The following is a 23,537-nucleotide window of genomic DNA, read 5'->3' as shown; positions in this document are numbered from 1 at the left end:
ATCTCTTTGTCCATGAATGAAACGGTTCAATTATAATTCGTTACTAAGGTTTAAAAAAATTTGAAGAAAACAGGTAATGGGAAAAGCATAAGTTTCTATCGTGCGTGTAAGAGAGACCGCGGTTGGTTTTTTTTTCCGGCCATTTGAAGGGTGATCATTAAACGTTAAGATATTACATACATCAATCAGTGATTCTATCCAGCAATTTACTTGCCAATTCGGCATTGAGTGCCACATTTGATTTTCCAGCCCCAAAGTTCGGTTCACTCAAGGCGGAAAAGCCCAGCTCGTCCAAGAACGATTGTTGCGTACGTCGAGCCACATGACCACTGTAAAACGCAGGTTCAGAACATGCGGTCAGAAGAATGCCTTTGACTGCTTCAATGAGGGCATGGTTCTGGCTCGTCACGAAAATCTGGTTCATCTTTGGCAGCAGTGATTCGTACCTGTGAAAGCAATAGCATAAAATCAGTCCTCCAGTCCACTATAACATCATTGCATTCTCAGAAAAAAAACTTACACAAGTGTAAAGACTTCGGGAATGGAGACGGCGGCTTCGGATAAGAAGCTGTAGAGGAATAATTTTTCTGCCTCGTTCTCGGTAAAGTTGAGCATGGTCACCAGAAGCGAGACCAGTAATAAAGCCGTGGTGTTATCGGGAATATCGAAAATACCAAACATTCGCACGTATTGATTCGATTCAATGCTTTGCAGATCAATATCGTCCAGCCCTGCTAATCGGAGCACCTCTTTCAGAGCATTGTTCTTGGCCGCAAACGGGAGCAACACCGCCAGGTAGCCCAGCGAATCGGATTCCACCACATTATCCAACATTTGCTTGCAGTTCGTCTCCAAGAAAGCGCCCAAGCAATCAAACACGATTTCCCGAGGACAATGTTTAAGCCCCTTCAATAGAATGGCAGCAATGGCAAAAGAAAATTGGTTGTCAAACGACACCCCGACCTCTCGATCAAGGTCACGAGCAATGTCGGCCAGGGGTTCACGCGCACGTTTCAGAGTGGGTTCCATCGCATGATGGAAGAAAAGTTTTCGAGCGTCCAGCGCACGTAACACGGATTGCAAGAATTGGACCGCGGTGGCAAACGTAGCCGGATGACCCATTTGCACCAGTGATACGGCCAACCAGAACAACGACGACAAGTAGCGTGAATCAGCCGGTAAATGATCAATGATATTGCTGAGACACATCATAATCGAAACAATCAAACTTGGGTTGGTTTCGTTGAATACCGCCAAGGCGCCACGTAAAGCGACGAGGATTTGATATACCAAGTCGTCATCGACTTCTTCCTGTGCGAGACAGCCAAGGACAACAAAGGAACGTGGCTGAATAGCCGGGTTGAATTGAAATGCCGTGCTGGTGACGAGTCCCATCCAGCGGGCCCGCCACATATTACCGATATCCGTGGATGGCGCACCAACGTTGGTAGCTTCTAACAGCAAGCGAACAATATTCTCCAACGACGTCAAGTTCACGGTATCCGCGTAATCGGTAATGGTATCTTTGGTCACGGTCAAAGCATTCGCATGCGGTTTAATCAGTCCAAAATAAACACGACTCTTGCCGTCGCACACATCGTTAAGAAGAAAATGCAATTTCTTCACGTTTTCTTCCGGAAGAGGAACCGCTGTGCAGAGCATATGGATCACGTTGACGACCAGTTCGTGGACTGAGGAACGAATCAAGGTAGGTCCGGTAGCAACAATAAGTGAAACGGTATGGAAGATTTCAGGAAGGTACGGCTTAACAGGACCCGTGTTGCTGAAAGACATCATCAGCATGAAGCGTAGCAAAACCGCAATCTCGGGCCAGGCGGCATGGTCCGTTAGCGTTCGACAAGGTTTGGATGAAGTGCGTTGAATTACCTAGATAAAATGCTCTATTAATAAGCACTAACAAGGCACATGTGAACGCATTTTACTATGCTTACCCTTCGCATGCGGTTGATAACCTTACCGCGTACGGCAACGCTTGACATGGTAACGAATGTATCCGCCATGGCTTCCGCCTGCGGTGAACCGACGCCACATTCAACGGAACATTGAACAAAAGCATCCAGGACTAGGTTGATGATATCATCCACACGCGCCAAAGTTTTCCATACACGCGTTTGCATATGTTTGTAAATCTGTAGAGTGAACCAAAAACATCAGCGAACAAAGCAGCAACTTCCTTTTCATCATCAAACGCCTTACATCGGGCTGGCTGACAGTAAGGTCAATCAGCAATCGCAGCACTTCCTTGGTTTTAGCCAAGCTTCGGTTAGGATCATCATTGACGTTGCGAGCGAAGGTCGCCAAGTTCCGCAGCCACGGTGCCATGTAATCCAAACACAGCAACCGCATATTCTCGGTCGATTTGTTGAATCCCACGAACCATTCGTTCAAGAATTCAAGTGTCAAGTGAGGCTCCGTCGCTGCTATACTTTCGCTGATACTGACGATAAAACCGGTGCTGTTGGCCGGAATACAAAGATCTATATTGAAACAATTGAGCGACTCGTGGTATTATCATTAAAAATGACGTTTATACCTCGTGCGATCAATAGTTGGTTGCCAATATCAAAGCGGAAAGAAATGCTCAATGCGTACAGCAAATTATAAGCTGCAAGACGAAGATCAGGATCATCGCTGCCAATGTTTAACAGGGCCATGTTCAGTAAACGACCAGGCACATCATTCGGCCGGATCGCATGCTCATGCGACCCAGATGGCCTTGATGACTCGTAACGTTGTTTGTTGTATCGAAGCAGCTGTAAACCATAGAACATGAAAAAACGCGATTAGTATGATATGGTAAAGAAGTGTCCTATAATGCTCCACTTACAGAAAGCATGGCTTCTCGCTTAGGCGACGTCAGTACTAGCATCGATTTTCCTCCATCATACTTGATACATAATTCGCCACCAACGTCATTCTTCGTTGTTGGCAATATCGTGACATCGCTTAGTTCAGAGATATGAAAAACATCGTTCAGCACAGTATTCAAGCTCCAGAAGATCTCTTGTTTGCGGTTCTTAAAAGAAGCGGGGCTACTGTGAGCTCTTTTCGTAGTATTTTACACAACCTTTTGTATGAACTTACTGTGACAATCTGCATATGTTCAGGTCCAATCTTGACGGTAACGGGGATATTAATGTTCATGGAAGCGACTCGCGTGACGGGCGTAAAAATGGTACTCAGTTCTTTTTCAAGATCCACTACGAAAGATAAAATGATGTAAGATGAGGGTTGTCGTCATAAAAGTTCACGCTTGATGATCCTATTACTTGTTTCCTTTGGCAAATGAATTTCAGCCGGTGCGATCAATTTCTGCAAGTCAGCCAGTGTGAGAGAAAATCGAGTACGCTTGACGAGCTTGTTCGTCAGGATGAGTGGCAGTTTCCGGATATATTGTTGTAAATGAGTATTTGGATTGAAGATGTGAAGCGCAACCAAGTAATCGTTCATCTCGCTAAATACAAGGCGGAAAAATTGATTCAACCAGTGGATCGGAATTTCGCTTTTCCCTGAAAACCGAGTGATGTCGAACAGCAATTCGAAAGGATTGTTTAGATATGGCTCCATCACCTAATAAAAAAAACCGTTGCTGTCAGTGCCCTACTCCCGTTTTACCAATATCTCTTCTTAATGATTACCCTAAGCATATAATAAACGAGCAATTCAAAATCGAAATCTTCTTCCGGGACGTTGCGCGAGATCAAGTAAAACACCGGTCGTCCACCACGAGAAACACCGGCCTGATAGAAAATATTGAGAGAGTTGATTCTCGACAGATCGCGGTGACTGTTGCGATTAATGAATTCACTATAAATGTGGTTACTATTGGCGACAGCATAGTTGCGCGAAGGTGTGAATTCTGGCTGTGCAATTTCTGGAGGCCGACCGAGCTGGGCCAACAAGTTGGAGAGTTTATCGAGCGTTCTTTTCCACACGAGCATCACCTGAGTGTGATCGCCGGTCTTGATTTTGCGACTGGACAGATCCCGGGACATACGATCTAAATTATCAGAAAGGTATCGGTGCAGTCTGACATATGCTTTTTGATCCATGCGCACGGCGGCAAATTCATCTTTGGAATCCGACAATGGAGGGACCTCGGATATTTCGCGCAAGAAACGCGTGACTTGGTAGATCTTGCTTGTCAAGAAATCGTTGAGAACAATCATGTGCGTTTCCTTGGCCCCAAATAACACATTGTTGGCAAGATTCTGCATTACACGGGTGGCCTGTAGTAACAGTTTTCTGATATTCTTTGTTTTCGGAATCGCTTGCTTGGAGAACCCAGAGCTCTCAGGGGTAAGAATAGCAGGGCCAAACAGACGCAAGAAAACAAACCCACCAACAGCAGTATATTTGGCTTCGGGAAAGCGTTGACGCACAGCATCAGCAATCAACGATAGCTCTTCCCGGAATAACCTAATTGGATAGAGCATCCATGCAAACAGCATCATGATAAATATAGCGTACAATCAAGATACTTTCCACTGCCACTTTTTCAACCGCTCTTTGTCATAACCTATCGACCAACGGATACGGCTCGATCCCACACTCATATATTTCCTAGAAACGAACAAGAAAAATATTTACCTGGGAGCGGTGGGTGGCGAGGCACAAATGGCATCGAGTAAAATCTCCGTAGCCCGAATAACATTTTGGCGGTTCGTAGCTATATCTTCGTCTGGATTCATGATGCGAGGATCGAGTTCCCACGTCTGTTGGGCTTCGGGTAAGTTATTAATCCTTTCAATAGCTGGCTGAAGAGTGATACGGATGTAATCAATACAGCATTGCTTGGCAAAGAGGGATAACAGCCTTGTTGCCATGTTGGTGCTACGGAATAGTGTAGCTTCTTGCTCTACAGATCCCGGGTGGGGGGGGGGTTTAATCATATATGCGAAGCCGTGCCTTACTTATTGACGATTTTCACTCACCTGTCGATGCAACTTCTTTCTTAATGACGGCTTCGAGAAAAGGACTGACCTTGTTCCGAGATTCGAAACAGGTGAGTAGTACCTCAGCCACACCAGTGTAATCAATGGAGGGACAGACTTCACACAGCGACAGCGCGATTTCCAGATCCGACTCGACCAGCAACTGAATGGGATACGGTGTAAATGGCAATATTGACAATGGCATTTTTTGCATGATCATCCATTACTTACGTCGGTCAAACTTTCGTAACGATCCGTCATCACATTTTCGGCCAGCGTCTCAAATTCGGCGCCTTGATTAAGAATGTTTGTCAACACTTGCATAAAAGCGGTTCTCGTCCGCATATCTTCATGATATCCCATGGCCAAAGAATATTTTAAGCCTGCATCGACATTGGCTCGAAGTAAATTCGATATAGCTAGGATGGTATAATCCTTGAGGGCTGTCATATCTTGATTCGAATCCGGTGTTATCGTCTAAAATTTTCAGCAAATGAGTATATTTTTGATTTTTTGCCTAATCGTCTTTGAGATAAGCATGGCAAAACATTATTACCTTGGATGATGGCGACATGACTGTTTCTTTGCTTCGGCGTGTTGACGACGAGTTACTCAGTTCCATTTGATGAAGTGCTTCCGAGCTACGGCAGCGATTCAACAGCTTGAGGAAAAATGTGAAGTATTTGTAAAAGAGTCGATTCTTGAACTGTGTGGTATCGGCTTCGCGTGTTGGTTCCGGCAGCTGCAAGGGTAATTGATGTAAAATAGCCACAATCGTTTTTAAACAAGCCAAATCCAAGTCATTGTGCAGCTTATCGCTTTGCGACATGTCTTGGTACACCGACGAGTATTTTACATCCGGTTTTTGCTATCATCACCAGAACAACCAATGCAACGGTTAGTGATACGGCAAGCGCTACCTTATCCGGTTCCATCCGTTGGTCCAGCTACTTACCAAGGCAAAATCGCTTGTCCATTCGACGATGATTTCCAGCAATTTATTTCTCATTCGCATTTCGTCACGCAGAATGATTTGTTCCTTCTTGAGAACCAACGCTTCCACCAGATGACACATTTTAATTTTGATGCGAAGAGCGGCGTAACTGGAAGGTAATTTACTGAGGTAGGCTGCAAACGGGTTAATCAGCGTACTAAAGTCGATACTCAGCAAGCAATCGCCTGGATCGGTCAAACGGTCAAGAATACTCTTCAGTATAAAGACGCCCTGTTCCACTAAAAGAGTCGTTCTCGGAGAACAGATCACTTCTTTGTCGGCGTCAAAGGATCGATTCATCGCGGCTTCCAGATGACGGAACAGAATGGCGTATAAACCAGGTGATAAATCGCATCCCAAGGTATCCTTTACACTTTCGCGTACGACCACATTATCTGCTGTAAGCAAATCCACCATCTCGGTCATATATCGGTCGATCATGTTGGCCATTTCTCTTCCGGAGATACCGTCTTCTTTATCTTCTTGCGACGCTAAGCAGCATCCGCCCAAGGCGGCCAGAAATCCGGTATAGTTTTGCCATTCCGTTTGTTTCTCCTCATGGATATCCGTTCGACCCATGATGGTCGGTTTGCCCATCGGTGCTTTTGTTTTTTGATCAAGGCGCGGTACTCTCTTTCCGGTGACCGGATCCTCTTCCCACAACTCCTCACCGGAACGGACCACCATCGGTGTTAACACTTTCCATCGTTTCCACACTTCCTCCCAAGCCGCCAAGTTTCCGGGGGTCGCGCGTGACATCATCCTCAACGATTTGCGTACACTTTTCTGTTGGGCTTTCCGACCCAAAAATACATTGTCCTTGGATGCCAGACCGACGTAAATTGGCAAATTGCTTACAAACGTGATCTGGTTCTGATGGGAGTTTTCGTCTTCTTCCATAAGTTGCGCTTCCACGCACAGAAGATCGAAGCATTTCGTGGCTATGGAGCATATTTCGGGTGTCGAAGAACACAATGACACCAGCAACGCAATCTCAAGTGCCACCGAACCTTGTAAACGTTCTCGAACATCTATGCCATCCCTTGCATGTTCCTGCGTCGTTGTCAGTTATCGGTAAATAAATTAGTGTAAGGCTGATTGCATTGCATTTATTTTTCTACCAATGGGTGTTACCTGATTATCACGTAAAAATGCGTTTCGAGTTTTCAACAGTTTCAGTAACAGCGAGAATAGGCCTTTCAAACTGTCATCGTTTTGCTTGATATCGAGAACGTTCTTGGCGAGGGCAAAAATGACCTGAGATGAGACGCGCCAAAAGTTGCGCATATTGCCTGTTTTGGGTCCCCAATGAACAATGCTCGCTGGATCATGCAGTTTGGCCAAACATTCACTTGCAGCTTGTCGTATGAGTGGATCGTTGTGTTGCAGCAACGCAATCATGCCCGTCATAAATGCCGCATTCTGTTCAACTCTATCTTCGTCACTTCCCTACATTTGATTCATGGACGCATAATTAAACACTCGTCTCCTTTACCCCCGCTTATTTCCATCGCAAAGTATAATTCCTACCAATAATGCCAAAAGTGGATCCATTTTGAACAGCCGTAACAGATTTTCGAGTAATTCAAAAGTTTCGCGGGTTCGTATTTCAGGTCGCTTGTCAAGTGAACGTTTTGATGCATTAGGCATTTCAGGACGCTTAGTGATTTCGATACCAATGGTGTGCATAAAAATTTCGCGTAAAATGGAGCAAAGGGAATTATACATGGAAGAGATGGAAGGATTCCAAGGTAATACATCGTCATGCACAATTGAAGCACAAGCGTTGACGAGGGCGGTTCGAAAGGCGACAGGGGCATTTTCATCGGTACAAGTAGGTACAATGGTGGAAAGTGTTTTCTCCGGATCCAAGCGTAAACGCGTCAACAGATAATCCGAAGCGAGCGATCGTAGGCTTGGTACTTCGAGTGATGCATCGACGAATGATCCTCCCGAGAAATCCCAGATCTTTTCCTGCAAATCGCTTTCGATATCGGCGGCAATATGGCGCAAAACCGATTCTTCGGTGGGCGGAACGTACATGGATGCTTTACACAGCTCAACGTAAGACATGGCAGCAATTTCGCCCTTGGAACTTCGTAAGGATTTTCTGAGAACGGTCAAGAAACTGGTTCTTCGATTATTCTGGGCCGATGGATTTTCAAGTAACGCTTGGACTAATAAATCAGGTGATAGGGCCAGTAAAATAGCTTGCAATGGCCATAATACGGCCTTTTTACGAGGTGTGTCTGCTGCAGCATTGCACATATCAAAGAGCACTTCGGATCCACTCAAAAGACGGTCGGTTGTCGCGGATACCTCTGCGAACTCCGATGGATAGGTTTGGATCCAGTTCCAAATGGCGCGTTTCATCATTCTTGAGAACAGCAGCTTGCCTGAATCCTTCATGTGAAGAAAATAGGGGCTTAACTCTAAAACGAGATCAAAAATAAATTGCATTAACAACGGCATAATTCGTTATCGTTGTTGTCCGATCAATGGGCAACTAAAACTAATAAAATTACCAGAGAGGACGATATGTAGTCTGGATCGATTAAGACAACAACATTCGAGCATGCGAATCTCATAGCTGAGGTCGGCTGTTTCGCTCACAGCACCCAATGCATGGACAGCGTTCTTGACTTTGGCGTAGTAAGTTGGCCAATTACTGGCGCTCACGTAATACAGGACCTTGCCTGCGGCGCGATAAATATCGACAGTTAATTCGTAGGTAGCCAGATCGGTTTTGGGTTTCTGAACCTCGGTATCTTCCATATCATCTGCATCCATACGATGGAACATGCTGAGATATTGGCTCATGAGCATGAAGATATATGCGACCAAGGCTTCATCCAGAGGCGGTGGGTCGACGGTATTGACGTCCAGTGAGGTATTCTGAGCGGTATTTGATTGAGAGGGATTAGACGGTGCGGATTGTTTTTGGTGTGAATTCCAATGGTGTTGCAGACATGCTGAGAAAAGTCGGAGAACAAATAACTGGGATTGGAGCGCCTCAAAGGGTATGAATTGATCCACCGAGTTTGTCTATGCCACATGTGCATTATCAATTTCAGCTACTTAATTTAGGAAACTCCAAAGCTTACTTACTTTTGATACATTCTCTAGAACAGTCCCCAGCGCATTCGCCACGGTGGTGAGTTTATGACTTGACAGTTCAATAACAGCCGCCACTGTATCAACCAAATGATGAAGGAAGTAAAGAGTTAGATTCTCATATTTTTCACGGTACAACAAAAAAAACACCCTCTTATTCAAGTCTTCCTGTTCCTTCTTTTCCCCTTCTTTTCTTTTTCGTATACCCCTCTTTTGGTTTCCTTTTTTATCTTTTTCTTTATGAGATGCGTGCCTGTTTGTTGAATAATCGGATCTTGCTCCAAAGTCTCGATTTTGCGGCCGCTGTTGTTGACAGGCAGCTAAAAGAGACGAAAAAAGAGTCATCACGTTAAGCGAATGCGAGGCATGATGTTTTTGTTTGTGATGAAGCGCATGTCGTAATACTTTACTCTTGCAGCAATGCGATTGATGAGACCTAGAATAAGTTTTCGGTTGGAGCGCATTCTAATGGTCACTGTAGGGCTTTCAATGCAGACATGCAAGTGGAGGAGATGGCAAGTCGGAACGAAGAAATGAAAGTATAAATAAAATGTGCTGATGAACAGCCAAAGAAAGCAGTTATATAACAAAAAAGCTTGTTGACACACAAGAAAAAAAATAAAAAATAAAAGAGATAGGGTTTCACGAAAACTTTATCAAGGCACCGAAACTGACCATTCATTTTCCCACCTTTTCCCTTGCGCTTGGAAAAAAAAGTAGGGTGACTGTTCCTTGAGTGAATAGATCTTTACAATTAACGCTAAATATCTTGCTGTGATAATGCACTCTATAGTATGTTACGGAGCAAGGGCTGATGGAAGGGTCTGTAAAAATGCTTGAAATCGACTGACGTGCCCAGCAAGGTTTGTACAAGGGCGTGGTTGGTATATTAAAATCTTTGGCTTTGTGTTATCTATTGAGCCTTGTATGTCCGCTCATGCAGGTTGTTAAATAACATTAACATTGTCCAACCTCTCAGGCACCAGATATAAGGAAAAAGGGCAGGATTCAGATGAGGCATACCATATAATGTAGACATGCATGAAAGACTTAAGATGGATTAAGCTGGCACTCGCAATGTTCATGTCACTATTGATATTATCTTATTGGCGCATGGTCCGAGACATATCCAATCACACATGGTATTAGCGCGACGTTTAAGAGCGCACTAATGACAAGGCGCTCTTTAGAACAGACGTTCATGTTCCACTTTTTGCATCATGAACTGATTATTTTCACCGTATAATTTTGCATTTCGGAGAGCTTGCGGAGAACTCTATTGATGCGGCATGATATACCTCTCCAAGTGTAATAATAGAGAGCAAGAACGGAAAACCCCTTGTCATGTAGCTAAACATCTGCTTCATTTCACATTGGAATCCTTAAAATGAGCCCTTGTGTTACCGAACGAAGCTGACCTTTACCAGGCTGCCGGGACCTGATAGAGAAGCGATCGGTTTACTGTAGACGCGTCCGGTCGAGTTTTGGACGCGTACTTTGAGCTGATGGAAGAAGTATACTGTCGTAATCAATTAACTGCTTCGACAAAATGAACTTCTAAAGACTATTTGTCGGGTGTGACCGATCCAAGTTTTCGTGAAGATAAAAAATGGGTCCGTGTCTCACAGAGTAAAAAAAAAAAAAAAAAAAAAAAAAAAAACTTGACGGCAGCAAAAGCTACAGATTCCAGTCGCCGCGCTGATCCAAATTTTCAAACCGCTCAGTGGAACGTGCAAAATAGGCCTCTGGTCAAATGAGAGCAAAGCGCTATCCGATTTTTTAAATATTAACACTCACCCTCTACAAGGATCCTGAGAACCTGTTATTCGATGCGACAACAGCATCTTTGAAAGCTCAATTTGACATGTCAAATATATTGCAAAAAAGCGCCGACTTCACCTCGTTCAATGTCTGTCACCTCACAATACACTGTGGGAATCATTAGCAAAAACCTGCAGTCACTTAAAAACATCCGACGTGATGTCTAGAGTATTGTACATTGAATAGGATATATTTAAATACGGTGAAGAGATAGGAGCAGGAAGAGGGAAACGGTACAAAGACAAGAGAGAAAAAAACAGAAATAGGGATATGAGTTATATCAAAGGACACTGGCCATTGAGCAACACCTGCGCCACATCAGCCCACAACTTTTCTACATCATCGGCATTTTCATCGTCGAAATGCATGCGACAATCAGCATTGTTGACACTATATTCCAACAAATCCTTCTCGTTGCCAACTTGGCCTGGCTTATATACTTCGCGGAAGGTCCATCCCATATCCGCACGGATGGGGAACGGGGCGGGAGCGTCCGGATCATTTTGGAGATCGAGTGCTTGCAAATCCATCAGAAAGCCAGAAAGACGTTCGCTTTCTCCACCGGGGAAGGAAGCAAACTGCATACGGTTACCACGGATACCGCCGAGTCCCATAGCAGGTACTTTGTGGGACAAACGCAAGCGAGAAGCCACAATAGCACAGGTCGAACCGCAACGACCGTCTGATAAAATCAAAATATCCGACGCTTTCCATTTGGTATTGTTGTATTTAACATTGGAAAGCTCGTCATTCCACGTAGCACAGCTCAAAGAGATAGGCTGCGAAAATTTGACCTGCTCCTTGCCACGAGTGTACGACACGGTGTGTGTATACCAATCAGAACCCTTGTACTTGTCCGAACGATAATCAATCCACTTTGTAGCCTGCGTTTCATAAGCTTTCTTCACCACACGTTCGAGGAAGGGCGAATACTTCACATCCGAAGGATAATCTGGAGTGGAACCGAAAAATGTATTGATCATGAATTCACCAGCACAAGCATCACCGCCGCCATTGGATGAAAGATCTATTGCAATCAACCATCGTTAGTTTAGCCTCATTTTTGAGAAATAACTTATTCGCTGAGGCAATATAAAATCTTACCCAAAATAATCTTTTCGATGCCATCCTTTTCAAACTGTTTCAAGCCGGCTGTAAAGTTGTTTACGAATTCTTGTCGATCTTCGCTCGAGATGGAGAAACTTTGAATATCAATGACACCGACTTTGCTGTTTTCTCCCTTTAACGGAATGAACTGTGCGTAAGGACCTTTGCGGCCACCAACACCGTTAATAGCTTCGGGTGATAAATCAAAAGCCTGTCCTTCGTGAATCATCTTCAGTTCATCCACGTCTAAAAAGTTGTCGGAGCTTGCCAAATTGCGTTTGCGCATATTGGCATGAGACGATTGACAATACTTGTTCCAGTAAGAATTGGCGTCGCTGAAACCTTGCGGAACCTGGGCAACCCAAGGTACTTTTACAGTAAAAGGCTCGTCGTACTCTTCACGATCTGACTGGGTGTTGTTCTTCGGACAGCGAAGGGTATAGGAGTGCATTTCTTGTGCGGGTAAGAAACGATGATATCCGAGATCATCCGCACCATCGTCCCAGCCGTGGAAATAACTCTTTGTGTTCATGATGTTGTTGAGACATGTGTTGACATCTTTGCTTTCACCATTGTTATTGACCGCGTAATCGACGACCATGTCTAAAGCTTCACGTTCATCGATGTGAGTTACTTCGCAACCGGTCCAAGATTCTTTGGCGTCAGGCCAGATATCGGTTTTCACATAGGCTACGTTGATCACCAAGCGACGATGGCGAATAAGAGCATTCAGCTGAATCGGTTGCCAGAATACAAATTGACGGTAGCAGAAAGGCGAGTAAACCTAACGAATCAACAGGTCCAAATGGTGAGTTTAAAGGCTCAAAAAAAAGCAGTCTTCGGGAGTGGTGGTCATTTACCAGATGAGCATCGTGAACTTTATCTAATAATAAAGCAACAGCATCATGGAATTCTTGATCGGAATGCCACTTTGTGTTTTTGATTACGTCGAGTCCGTACGTGATATTAACAGGAACCACTGATAATCCTTCGACCTGGGGAGGCGACGCCGCAATTTCCTATCGGAAATAGAAAAAAAAAGACAATCTCAGGTCAGAAATTGAGTCGAGAACCACCAAGTGTTGAAAGACGAAAAAGTTACATTGAAAACATAAAGATCGGTGGCAACTCTGCGTACAGTATCCAACGTCTGATTTGCCACCGATTCGTCAAACGGAAAGTGTTGCAGACAAGCTTTGGCTTCATGAAAAGTGGCAATGGATTTACCAGCAATGGCGGCACAAGGATCGCTCGGTTTCGCCTGGGTTAACGAGAGACATGCGGCTGTGATGACAGCCACTTTGTAACCATGAAGATTGCGAGGCAACAACTTCATGATGCGAAAGAATGCGGAATGCCGAAGCAAAAGAAGAAAAAAAAAGAGGGGGAAAAGAGGGAAATAGGAAAAAGAGGAAAACCTAAGAAAAAACAATCAGGCTAATCGTCCGTTAATGTGTGGCAGATCGTGGTCCAGAGAGGAGGTTAATCTCGCGGATGTTGAAAACAAAAGCCGTTATTGCCAAAAATAAGCATCGCCCTTTCAAAACACATAACCAACCTTCCGCTCGTGTCAAGAAAAAAGAGATAAAAATAGACACACCATTCACATTGGAGCTTTCACAAGGCTTATTGTGTAGCTGTGCAATCCCGGGTATTATACATGTTGCTTCTCAACCTTCATTTCAAGCCGTTCTCCAACTTTTGACTCGATGATTGTGGGACAAAATAGAGTTCATATCAGGATTAAAAATGAACGCTAATTATTTATTTGCTAGATCGAATGCAACGAACCTTTGTACGGTTATTTGCATTCTAATAGGTTTGAGCGTGTGAATGTTCTATGGAGCGCTTTAAACCATATTTTGTCAACGTTGTTGAGGCTCCAGTGGAGGCTGGGCAGTGCACAAAAAGTTGCGCTGTTGATTGGGCTGAGTTGGGTCCTGTGCCTCATCATAAACACCGGAACTGGGCGATGTGTATACATCAAAGATTTGGTCCACAGGCATAAACTAATTTCCATCCGCCAATGGGTTCATTTTGGATAGCAAATTACACTGCATCTACAGCTTTTTGGTCCATTTATACCACGTCAAGCGACTTCGCTAGATAATGTGGTCATAATATTGGAAAGCAGTTTCCACTTCAAGTAATTGAATATTCAGTTATTTTCTACACTCTTCATTAGGACGAGAGTGACGAATAATAACTTTATAGGACTGGTGTTGTCGTAGCACTTGTGTATACGGCAGAGAGTTACATTTTGGAAGAGTCTGTCCCCCAACAAAATGACACGGTATAGCATACAGTAGTACTCAGGCACATGAAAACAACAGATGAAAGTTTTCGATATTTTATTACAGAACACCCTGAGAGATGCCCTTGGCAAAAAAGTGCGCATTATTATCGAGAATTCGATAGTGCAAGGATTGAGGAATGATTTGATTCGCAGCTTGTGGTAAACATTTCGGACCGTGTATGATTGACAGCTAAGCAAGACGACATCATGATTTAGCAAAACATTTCTATTCATAATCTCTGTTTAGCTGCAAGGATATTTACCTGCCCGTGAACGTCTCTTGCTAATCCGCTTCCGAGTGCCTGCACTTGGAGAACAAGATGAGCCGTTGACAGCACCGATTTGACAAACGCATCCTGCTCGGGATCCTCTGTTCCTTCCTCATCAGCGTGAATAATCGTCATTAATGTGCCGTCCACCGATTCCATCAGCACCCGAAGTTTGTTGATGAACATGGACACAGGTCCAATACCGAATCCGCTCAGCATAAATATGCTGGCATCGTCAATGATAAGAAGAGGATGCTGCTTATCAGTTACATGGCGTTTGATGACATCGTAAAAGGTACGCAAGCATGCATTTTGTGGTATCTTTGATCCATTTAACGTATCGGCCGGTGATGTCGGTGCACGAGCAGGAGGATAAGGGGTGCCGTCTGTGTAGGAAGTAAGGTGAGTTAGGCCGTCAATGAAGCAGAAACGTCCTGATTGTTTGTAAGATTGAAGATTAATTCCCTAAATGCTCAGTGATAAGTATCTGTCCTTAAAGTATCCATTGTAAAAAGTAAAATAATTACCAATTTACGGCTGATCAGAAAATAGTGGTTAAAGATCTGAGCCATGCCGACAAGGACAACGTGCCGATCGCCCTTTAACTGATTGCCGACAAAGTGATGAATCAGAAAGTTGGCATCCGACTTGACGGTGTCTGTGATAACGATATGTTGTCGCATGGGCGGAACGTTCTTGGGAAAGGCCAATGCTGCATCTAAAGTCGCGTAGCCCATTGCTTTTAAACGGTGAAAACAAATAAAAAAGAGGTTGACCAGCAAAACGCATTAACTCGTTCCCGAGAAGGACCGGAAGGTAGTCACCTTGTGACTGTGATATATTTTTCCACGTGGATTTTGCGCTTGGCCGCAAGGCCGCTTTTTTGTCGCAGCTCACTGTTTGAACGAAAAATGATTCTCGATATGAATAATATAGATGACTCGAGTGATATGGAGGTAGAAAGTGACAGTGAAAGCTCTTCTCCGGTTGCGATATCCAGCACGGGTGCGTCTTCAACTCGTGTTACATTTGATAAGCGATCCGAATTCTCACAAACTCCTTCTTCAATGATCACAGATCAAGCATTATCTAACCAGCCTCCACTCAACCATGTCAGTGGTAGAAAGTCCTCTTTCTCAAAAGCGGCGTCATCTTCGAAAGCGAAGGATACCAGTAGCAACACAGATTCAGGCTCGGATAACGAAGAATTCCACGATGCTCCGGGATGGCCACTGACCTTTGGCGAGGAAGCCGATCCTGTCATGGTCCTGCTTCAAAACATCGACGATTATAGAAAGCAGATGAAATTCTTTGATGGAAGAATCAAAAAGCTTGAAGACATGAAGCGGGAAACCGAAGCTGCGAAAGCCCAAGCAATGACACGTTTACTGGAGACGAAAAAGCGAAAAATGAAAGAAAGAAATGAAGCATTGGCCAAACGACGAAAAGTCGAGCACGCCGATTCAACAACGTCTTCTCATCCAATCCATCTGCAATCCTCTTCAACTCCATCCACCTTAGTTCTTACCGATGCTACTAAAGTAGCAGCTCAATCAGCCATATCCCAGTCTTTATCCAGCCAACCGATATCCAGTCAACCAGCAATACGTCATGTGCCTCCATCTACACCCCAGAAACCATCCACGGTTCCTCAGCCAAACTTCAATAATGTACCATTAACGAAGGCTGTCAGTAATATGCCCGATCGTCAAGCAGATAAAAAGCCATCTCTACCGATTCAATCACCAGCAACACCTCATCCCAGTCAATCCTCGACAACAGGCAGGCAAACAAAGGTAAGCATTCGTAGCTTTGGGCCAAATTTTGCGAGGTGGATCCCATACTTATATCTTTGTGGTATTTCTCTGTTCATTCATGGAAAAACAGGAGTCTGAGCCATCTCTTCGACGATCTTCACGTCTCAGAAATAAGCAACAGGTAATTTATAACCAGGGCCCGCCGTGATGATTGAGGCATATTTAGCATGTCCATTTGTGTAGACTGCTGTTCAAAGTTCTTCTCCGGCTCCCAGCAAGACAAACAAGCCTTCTACAGCGGAGAGCTCTGCCACCAGCAATAAGGTAAAACTACATTCCGCTGTCCAGTTGGAAAGAACTGTGACGATGGTTTGCTCATCGATACTGGAAGTTGAAGGAAGCTTTAATATGGGGCTGTATTTTGTAGGGTGCTTTCAAGCCATACCAATCCCCATTGAATATGCTGGGAATTTCTCACATTGAAGATACCACGACATCGTCCAGCTCAGCTCCGACGGATGTGAACAAGCAATTGTGTGCATTTGAAATGGTAGGCGGAACTTGCAATGACCGTACCTGCACTTCCTTGCATTTTCGTGATTTCGCAGGCGGTCATTAAGAGTATTCGAAAACAAAATTCGGAATATGGCGAACATTCAACTGGGAAAGAAAGAAATGGAAAAGATGGATGTAGCATAGTCTTTGATCATTGAATAGCGCACTCAATCTGCAAAAAAAAAAAGGAAAAACATGCACACGCATATATGCAAATTTACAATATTCTTCATAATTCAAGAGCAAGACGCAAAAAAAAAAAAAAACTATTGAATTGTTTACTGTTTTTACAAATGAATAAAGACTGATATTGGTGCTGATGACGAGACTGTAATTTGGAAAATTACTGCATGAAATTCATCAGATTTGGGAATGACGGCTTTGGAACGTTGTCCAAGCGCAGATGGAAAATTCTCGACGCAAGAAAAATTTCGGTTTATAAGCGTATCATTCAAACCATGTCGATCGAAACAGTTCCCTATGTCAGTGTCCAGCCAGACTGGGATCAAGTCGTCAAAGACGTGACCAGTCAAACAGTAGCAGCCGAGAAGTTTTGGATATCTTTCTATTGCACAGGTAGACAGAACATGAATACGCGGTTGTTACATTGTCCTAATGCGATCGTTGACTGGCATAGGAAAGGAATCCGTGCACCATAAAGTTACAGTCACCACTTCGACTTTGGAGGCGGAAGGCGACTTTAGCGTCCAACGTGTCAATTCCGTAAGTATTCATTGGAGTTGGTTTTCTATCTGGCTGAGGTCTGATCAATATTTGCTGTCCAGCGAGCCATGAAAGTGGAATGTCCAGTACTTGGTATCCCTTCAACGACTGTGCTTGCGCCGCGATCGCAGTTCAGTATCAAGCATAGAGTAAGTTATATAGAAAATGGTACAAGCATGCGCCATTAATGTATACGATATGATAGGCAGAATGCTTGGATGTTTCGCCCAGTGGAGAATTATATGCGATTGGACGAGGAGCAGAAATCGATATGGGAAAACTAATCGATGGTGAAAATCAGGTTGGCAATCAACTGGCGCATTGCATAGTTTAACTTGATGAAAAGACGTGTATTAACCGAGTTTATCAAGCGTTTGCTGAAAGGCCATGTGAGCGATGTCAATGTGGTCCAATTTTTCCCCAGCAATCTAGGTATGTGACTCTCCATTTTTTTATGCACAAGCAGGAAGTGATTAACGTACGTCCTTCTCTAGTATTATTGTCGGGAGGTGCAGATTTCCAGCTAAAAATCTGGTCATTGATCGATGGAAGCAATCCAGTAACACTAAAAGGACATACTTCTGGTAATATAATTTTGTTGCTTACTCTTTTCGTTTTCCTAACATTCTCAACCTTGTACACTTGCGGTTTACAGCTGTGACAGATACGGCTATCATTTCGCGCGGAAGAAATATTTTGTGTAAGTTGCATTTGACAAAGCTTCTGCCTCGTTGGCAAGCCTAATAATAAACATGCAACAGCTTCCTCTCGTGATGGTACTATACGTTTGTGGAACTGCGGTAAGCCAGCCATTATATGAAACATGCGCGGTGGTGGCTAACTTTTTTTTGTATCATGATCAGGTACAGCGGATACCATTGCTGTCGTGGGCTCCTATAACTGTTCCGTCAGCAAGATCCTTCTCGCAAAATTACCAAAACATATTGAACCAGCCGATCCAAAAGCCCTCGGTACGCTGCGAATGGCTATATATTTTTCAAAAGAGGGAAGCTAACGTTTAAAAATTAGATGAGCGTGAAGTAGATACGGCTGACTGCATGGTCATTGCGGCTCTTGCTGATGGTTCTGCCAGGTTCATCCATCTGGGTACCAAGCAGGAGGTAATTGGTGAGATCAGAGACAACAGGGATATTGCTTGAATAACACTTTATTTCATGTAGTTATTTTCTGCCACGGGCGACGATGTACCATTGACATGTATTGCATACGACGCCGAAACTGAGGTATTGGTTACGGGCGATCGACAAGGCGTTGTTCGGGTATTTTGTCTTTCGGAATTAAAGTATGTAGGACTTTTTGCCAAATTGAATAACGTCATCGCAAAATGGACTGAGGCCCGAATTTTCCCAATATTTTTAATTAAACAGTGCACCAGTTGTGGCGTGGCAGCGCAACGAACATGCTGTAACCGATATCCAGCTCAAACCGGATGAGGAGGGCAGCAGCACTCTCTGTGTTGCGAATGGTATGGATCTAAAAAACTCGTATATTAGATAGTCATATTGACAATTTGGTTTTTCATTAGCGGATGGAAGCATCTATCAGACAGGCTCCCTTGATGCTATTCTCGAAAAGAAAAAGGTTCAAGTCCTCGCCGAGTATTCCGGCAATGAATTGGAAAATGTACGCGGATTAAGGGTTATGGCATCACCGGCTGGTCAATCAAGGCTTGTATCAACGATCGAAACAGGTCAGATATGTTTGTATTGATGCAGTTTCCAATGAATAAACATCATTCCATGTCAAATCACGTCATTTTCATAAAAACAAATACGGAAGAAGTTGTTTGTATTTCTTTCAAGGTTGATACAATCAACCGAAACTTTCACAAACAAACAAATTAAGAACCTCATTATTGTAATGGCTTGGTGTTCAAGATCGATAAAACCAAAAGAGTCCGGAGAAGCGCGCAGTTAAGAGATGACCTTGTTATACTGAGGGTCGCAATCGACTTCTACGCTCTTGATGTAAGAAGAAATCGAATGATGTTGGCTCCACTGTAAGGGATGGCAAACCATAAGTATCAATTTCTTTTTAGGAAAATAGTAACAAAACAACTTACATCAATGGGGCCATGAGACCATTCCGCAGTACCAGCCTCGAAACTTCCGTCCCATAAACCAAGTTGAATTCGACTATTGAGCAAAACAAACATCTTAGCCTTCTTCATCTCGAAAATCTTTAGGTGAAACTCCCACTTACCCTGGGCTACTGGGATATCTGCATTCATTAGCATCACAAGTATCCTTCTTTTGCACGGTGCGAATCACTTTATCGTCAACGAGCCATTCAATGCGTTCAGGACGCCAATCGACCGTATACGTGTGAAAAGCATCATATACCGCCTCGCCAGGCACTTCGTGAAGACCACCGTTCACGGTATACAGCGGACGCTTGCCATAGAAAAAGTTGGTTCTTGAAAAAAATAAGGTGTCAAAAGACGCAATCATAATATAAACACCCGCGATGACTTACTGCAAATGATGGGGATCGCCGCCCAAGATTTCAAAGTCAATTTCATCACCATCGTCAGCCAGCACAATAAATGCAGTAATAGCGCCACCAACAGGTGCTGATCGCATGGTGGCAGAGAAACGACCGTAACGCATCAGTGTTGACACGTTAAATGTGGGACCACGACCTTCGTATTTATTATAAGGCATATCTTTTTTGCATAAAACGTTAGATCAAAATTATCCAAAATACAGATCAGATCACGGTCCAAAACTTACTGGAATTACTGTCATGCAAGCGCACGTACTGACTTGGTGGAACCAAGCGCATTTCAAGACCATTGGAGGTGATACTGTACGTATCTTGCGCGCTGTTTTCGGCAATCCAACCTTTACTCGCCTTCATGAAATCGGTTTTCATAGAGCGGCATTCAGTCAATGGAATTTCTGCAGGAGCAGCGGCAACCAGCGAGGCTGAACCGAGCAGGCAAGCCATAAACGACGTCAATCGCATAATTAAAAATGACCAAAAGGAAAAAAAAAGATGAGGGAAAAGGAAAAAATTAACGCATGTCTGTCTTATAGTGGCTTCTTATACGTTCATGCTCCATTTGTTTGCTTGCCACCCAACGATATTTTTCCCTTTGTGCGGAGTTTTAATGTTTATTTTCTCTTTGGTTTCCTTTGACCTTCGCTGAAACGGTGTTCATGCGGTTTAGGTCCGTTTCTCATTTCTGACTGGTGAAAAACAAACTGATATCTGCCGTGTCTCGTTTCTTTGACTTCTTATTTGCTTTGTCCTAAGGTCAAGATCGTCAATAAACAGGATGGAACTTTCCATCAAACATAAAATATTTTTTATCAAACCTTTTGGTATTGTTCCAGCAATCGGATCGCCTTTTTAAGTCCCGTCGGAATGGCGGCTGTTTTTAATTCAGCCAATGTCATCCATTGGCCGGTCCCTGCAATTGCACCCTCGAGAATGATCCACTCGATATGGTATACTTTCCGGATGTGAGAAAACAGATGAACAACGTTTCCCAAATCCCGACGTTCGACCTTTCCCGAGTGTAAATCAAGGTTGTAACGATTTTTCAAAAATACGGAAACCTGCTCCGCACGTTCGTTGTACGTTGTTGCTTGATTGCCTAGCTCTAAGCTTGGGAATTCCCATAATCCAGCCAATAAGCCTGAATTTTTTATGAAAGACTTAGCCGTTGTTGGATAAATTAAAATGTCCTTTTTTTTTTACCTGTATTGGGTCGTTTAGATATCAGATACACCGGTTCATTCAGTTTATCCGACGTTTGCTGAATGATACATACAGCACACTCTGCCAAAATTCGGCCATGTTATTTCTCAGATCAGAAATTTTTCAGACGATAAATCTGTAAGATCGTTTGCGCTACCTTCATCCCTTGGTGGCTTTTTATCTACTTTCAGCGGGTATCTGACATGTTACGTTAGTTGATAACTCAAAAAGATGGAACATGTGGCCATGGTTGCAATGAAATGGATGTAAATTTACCTTGTGACTGCATAATCATCCGTCTCCATTGGCGACAAAATTTCTGGGCAGATCTTGCAATCTGTCAGAAATTAATTGCATAATTAGATGCATTTAGGGATAAGGATATAATGTTTGTTGTTCTATAACCTTACCATGATGCCATTTGCGTTTCTTGTTATCTATGCTCCAAAAGGCATCGGCATTTAGACGCTTTTGAATCGTCGCCTGTGCCAAGGCATGGCACTGTTCGCTGATCGGACATGCAGCGCAATTGGGTTTCGACGGTGTACATATTCGCGCTCCCAGTTCCATCAACGCTTGATTAAAGTCTCCTGGGCGGTCTGCAGGAACCAAAGCAGCAGCAATTTCCCTGAAAGCAAGAAGGACATTTAAAAGATATAAAAATAGGGAAATCAGGAAGTAGTGTGGCACGTTTTTACCAGAACAATTCGACAACATTGGTTTTCTTGGGATCACCACCAATGGCTCGTAAACGGGACAACACACGGATTACATTTCCGTCCACCAAGGGGGTTTGGCGGCCGTATGCAATTGATGCTACCGCACCCGCAGTATATCTACCCACGCCTGGTATATGTTTCTCCAATTCCTTGCTGGTTGTCGGTAAACAGCCGTCAAACTCTTGCACCACTTTTCTGGCTCCTTCCCACAAACGTCTAGCGCGTGAATAATATCCAAGACCGGCCCAGAGCTTATTCACCGTCTAAAATTGGAACATCAACACCGTAGTTCTCGCAATTGATCGCTCACTGCTGCAGCAATACCTCTAGATCAGCCGTTGCCAAATCATAAATTGTAGGAAACGCTTCCATCCACCGATTATAGTAGTCAATTACAGTGGCGACTTGAGTCTAAACATTCTCTTACATCAATATCTCAGGCTTGCAAAAATTATGTACAATGTTGCGATATCACTCACCTGTTGCAGCATGATTTCGCTCACCCATACTGTAGATCGTTGGTTTTAAGTAAGCAGTCATGTCACTAAGAAGAAATCAACTCACTTTTATGTACTGACCTTCGTAAGCCCTTTGACCGCAATACGTCCCCGATGGCATGGCTGGTTTACGCCAGGGCATGTTGGTGCGCTGTTCGCGATCAAACCAATCAAGTAATGATCTTCGAATCAATGACACCTCGGCTGGTGTAACTTTATGGTACAGATCATTGTGTATTAAGCGTCTACTTTGCACACAGTCTTCGATGGAAATGACATCCTGCTCCAGCGATTGGCATTCTCTCTTAGGCCGGGCTCGGGTAATTGTCATGATTTAATGCGAGGCAATGAAAAGCTATGCTGGTAATGTTTTTTTCAATCGTGTTTCCCGATCCCTCCTTACCAGTGTTCAGGTGGCGTCTCACGAATGGTCGGACTTGGAAATGGGCACAAACGCGCAGGTGGTGAAAACTTTCAGTGCGCGACATCGATTCTGCCAAATTGAAAGGATCAACTCAATCGAATGAAGTTATAGTGTATTGTTTCCCGTATCAAACAAACGATGCGATTTTTAAGATTCTTCTGATGACAGCACCATTGAGCTATATGTTATCATACTGGCCAGCACGGAATAACGGTTGATTTCCATTGGGTAATCCTAGTTGCTGGTTTTGGATCCATGTCATGGGGATCCGCCGTCCTTCCCCCATTGATACCATTTTCGACGCGTTCCTACTGGTGCTGTCAATCGTGCATAAGCATTCTTTAGTGAGTCACGTTTTGGCGGTGACTGATGCATGATAATTGACCGAAAATCCCTCCCTTTTTTTCGGTACATGATGGACAATAGCCCCTTTCTGATGCGCAATGTAATTTTGCTTGTTCTATAATGCAGGTCATCAGTCGCAATTAAATTTTTGACAACATTTGAAACTGGGCGATTTCTGTAACCTTTGAGTCCGTTTTCTTCAGGATTTATATGAAGACATCAACAAAAAAAAAGC

General features: G+C 43.8%; 8 protein-coding genes across 8 annotated transcripts; 3 read left to right on the top strand and 5 right to left on the bottom strand.

The window, feature by feature from the left end:
* Positions 1–3: 3 nt before the first annotated feature.
* On the bottom strand, positions 4–9,697 carry BYT42DRAFT_553510 (uncharacterized protein). Its single transcript, XM_051566485.1, has 20 exons — positions 9,474–9,697; positions 9,317–9,383; positions 9,058–9,140; positions 8,475–8,994; positions 7,480–8,381; positions 7,084–7,398; positions 5,911–7,002; positions 5,512–5,823; positions 5,187–5,432; positions 4,956–5,118; positions 4,612–4,879; positions 3,660–4,440; positions 3,291–3,591; positions 3,106–3,221; positions 2,849–3,037; positions 2,555–2,774; positions 2,218–2,498; positions 1,953–2,150; positions 521–1,887; positions 4–446 (listed from the first exon to the last, which is right to left on the bottom strand). Exons 1-20 carry the CDS (start codon positions 9,525–9,527, stop codon positions 182–184), a joined length of 7,740 nt encoding a protein of 2,579 aa, XP_051428669.1. The 5' UTR covers positions 9,528–9,697; the 3' UTR covers positions 4–181.
* A 1,243-nt stretch (positions 9,698–10,940) lies between these two features.
* Positions 10,941–13,473, bottom strand: BYT42DRAFT_553508 (uncharacterized protein). The gene is made up of 4 exons (XM_051566484.1): positions 13,094–13,473; positions 12,852–13,010; positions 11,989–12,775; positions 10,941–11,911 (listed from the first exon to the last, which is right to left on the bottom strand). The coding sequence occupies exons 1-4, from the start codon at positions 13,325–13,327 to the stop codon at positions 11,160–11,162; spliced, it is 1,932 nt and encodes a 643-aa protein (XP_051428668.1). The 5' UTR covers positions 13,328–13,473; the 3' UTR covers positions 10,941–11,159.
* Positions 13,474–14,282: 809 nt separating this feature from the next.
* BYT42DRAFT_553506 (uncharacterized protein) lies at positions 14,283–15,326 on the bottom strand. The gene is made up of 3 exons (XM_051566483.1): positions 15,084–15,326; positions 14,551–15,021; positions 14,283–14,477 (listed from the first exon to the last, which is right to left on the bottom strand). The coding sequence occupies exons 1-3, from the start codon at positions 15,291–15,293 to the stop codon at positions 14,346–14,348; spliced, it is 813 nt and encodes a 270-aa protein (XP_051428667.1). The 5' UTR covers positions 15,294–15,326; the 3' UTR covers positions 14,283–14,345.
* Positions 15,327–15,406: 80 nt separating this feature from the next.
* BYT42DRAFT_553502 (uncharacterized protein) lies at positions 15,407–17,298 on the top strand. Its single transcript, XM_051566482.1, has 4 exons — positions 15,407–16,352; positions 16,444–16,494; positions 16,557–16,637; positions 16,741–17,298. The coding sequence occupies exons 1-4, from the start codon at positions 15,468–15,470 to the stop codon at positions 16,930–16,932; spliced, it is 1,209 nt and encodes a 402-aa protein (XP_051428666.1). The 5' UTR covers positions 15,407–15,467; the 3' UTR covers positions 16,933–17,298.
* On the top strand, positions 17,126–17,690 carry BYT42DRAFT_32177 (uncharacterized protein). Its single transcript, XM_051563015.1, has one exon. The coding sequence runs from the start codon at positions 17,219–17,221 to the stop codon at positions 17,525–17,527; it is 309 nt and encodes a 102-aa protein (XP_051428665.1). The 5' UTR covers positions 17,126–17,218; the 3' UTR covers positions 17,528–17,690.
* Positions 17,691–18,045: 355 nt separating this feature from the next.
* Positions 18,046–19,322, top strand: BYT42DRAFT_488146 (WD40-repeat-containing domain protein; the record flags this gene model as incomplete). Its single annotated transcript, XM_051563857.1, has 7 exons — positions 18,046–18,175; positions 18,353–18,391; positions 18,455–18,562; positions 18,621–18,712; positions 18,773–18,894; positions 18,980–19,077; positions 19,138–19,322. The coding sequence occupies 7 exons, from the start codon at positions 18,046–18,048 to the stop codon at positions 19,320–19,322; spliced, it is 774 nt and encodes a 257-aa protein (XP_051428664.1).
* A 203-nt stretch (positions 19,323–19,525) lies between these two features.
* BYT42DRAFT_487870 (concanavalin A-like lectin/glucanase domain-containing protein) lies at positions 19,526–20,561 on the bottom strand (the record flags this gene model as incomplete). Its single annotated transcript, XM_051563836.1, has 5 exons — positions 19,526–19,609; positions 19,675–19,747; positions 19,815–20,027; positions 20,088–20,277; positions 20,345–20,561. 5 exons carry the CDS (start codon positions 20,559–20,561, stop codon positions 19,526–19,528), a joined length of 777 nt encoding a protein of 258 aa, XP_051428663.1.
* A 365-nt stretch (positions 20,562–20,926) lies between these two features.
* On the bottom strand, positions 20,927–22,864 carry BYT42DRAFT_487183 (DNA glycosylase; the record flags this gene model as incomplete). Its single annotated transcript, XM_051563781.1, has 9 exons — positions 20,927–21,255; positions 21,318–21,398; positions 21,475–21,515; positions 21,594–21,654; positions 21,728–21,945; positions 22,022–22,299; positions 22,361–22,447; positions 22,516–22,544; positions 22,615–22,864. The coding sequence occupies 9 exons, from the start codon at positions 22,862–22,864 to the stop codon at positions 20,927–20,929; spliced, it is 1,374 nt and encodes a 457-aa protein (XP_051428662.1).
* Between the last annotated feature and the right edge of the window lie 673 nt (positions 22,865–23,537).

Source organism: Radiomyces spectabilis, assembly GCF_025331425.1.
Source record: "Radiomyces spectabilis strain NRRL 2753 chromosome Unknown BYT42scaffold_1, whole genome shotgun sequence".
In the NCBI taxonomy this organism is placed as follows: Eukaryota; Fungi; Mucoromycota; class Mucoromycetes; order Mucorales; family Radiomycetaceae; genus Radiomyces; species Radiomyces spectabilis.
The sequence above is the reverse complement of the archived record's forward strand: the minus strand, read 5'-3'. Positions and strand labels throughout refer to the sequence as shown.

Coding starts and splice junctions, on each gene's coding strand:
- BYT42DRAFT_553510 (XM_051566485.1), bottom strand. CDS start 9,527: ATGCGCTCCAACCGAAAACTTATTCTAGGTCTCATCAATCGCATTGCT. Junction 5,824..5,910: donor GGACAAGCGATTTTGCCTTG/GTAAGTAGCTGG, acceptor TGGTGATGATAG/CAAAAACCGGATGTAAAATA. Junction 3,592..3,659: donor TCGTTTATTATATGCTTAGG/GTAATCATTAAG, acceptor TTTTTTTATTAG/GTGATGGAGCCATATCTAAA.
- BYT42DRAFT_553508 (XM_051566484.1), bottom strand. CDS start 13,327: ATGAAGTTGTTGCCTCGCAATCTTCATGGTTACAAAGTGGCTGTCATC. Junction 13,011..13,093: donor CCGATCTTTATGTTTTCAAT/GTAACTTTTTCG, acceptor TATTTCCGATAG/GAAATTGCGGCGTCGCCTCC. Junction 12,776..12,851: donor AAGTTCACGATGCTCATCTG/GTAAATGACCAC, acceptor TTGATTCGTTAG/GTTTACTCGCCTTTCTGCTA.
- BYT42DRAFT_553506 (XM_051566483.1), bottom strand. CDS start 15,293: ATGGGCTACGCGACTTTAGATGCAGCATTGGCCTTTCCCAAGAACGTT. Junction 15,022..15,083: donor TTCTGATCAGCCGTAAATTG/GTAATTATTTTA, acceptor CTGAGCATTTAG/GGAATTAATCTTCAATCTTA. Junction 14,478..14,550: donor CAAGAGACGTTCACGGGCAG/GTAAATATCCTT, acceptor CGTCTTGCTTAG/CTGTCAATCATACACGGTCC.
- BYT42DRAFT_553502 (XM_051566482.1), top strand. CDS start 15,468: ATGATTCTCGATATGAATAATATAGATGACTCGAGTGATATGGAGGTA. Junction 16,495..16,556: donor GTCTCAGAAATAAGCAACAG/GTAATTTATAAC, acceptor CCATTTGTGTAG/ACTGCTGTTCAAAGTTCTTC. Junction 16,638..16,740: donor GCTCTGCCACCAGCAATAAG/GTAAAACTACAT, acceptor TGTATTTTGTAG/GGTGCTTTCAAGCCATACCA.
- BYT42DRAFT_32177 (XM_051563015.1), top strand. CDS start 17,219: ATGAAATTCATCAGATTTGGGAATGACGGCTTTGGAACGTTGTCCAAG.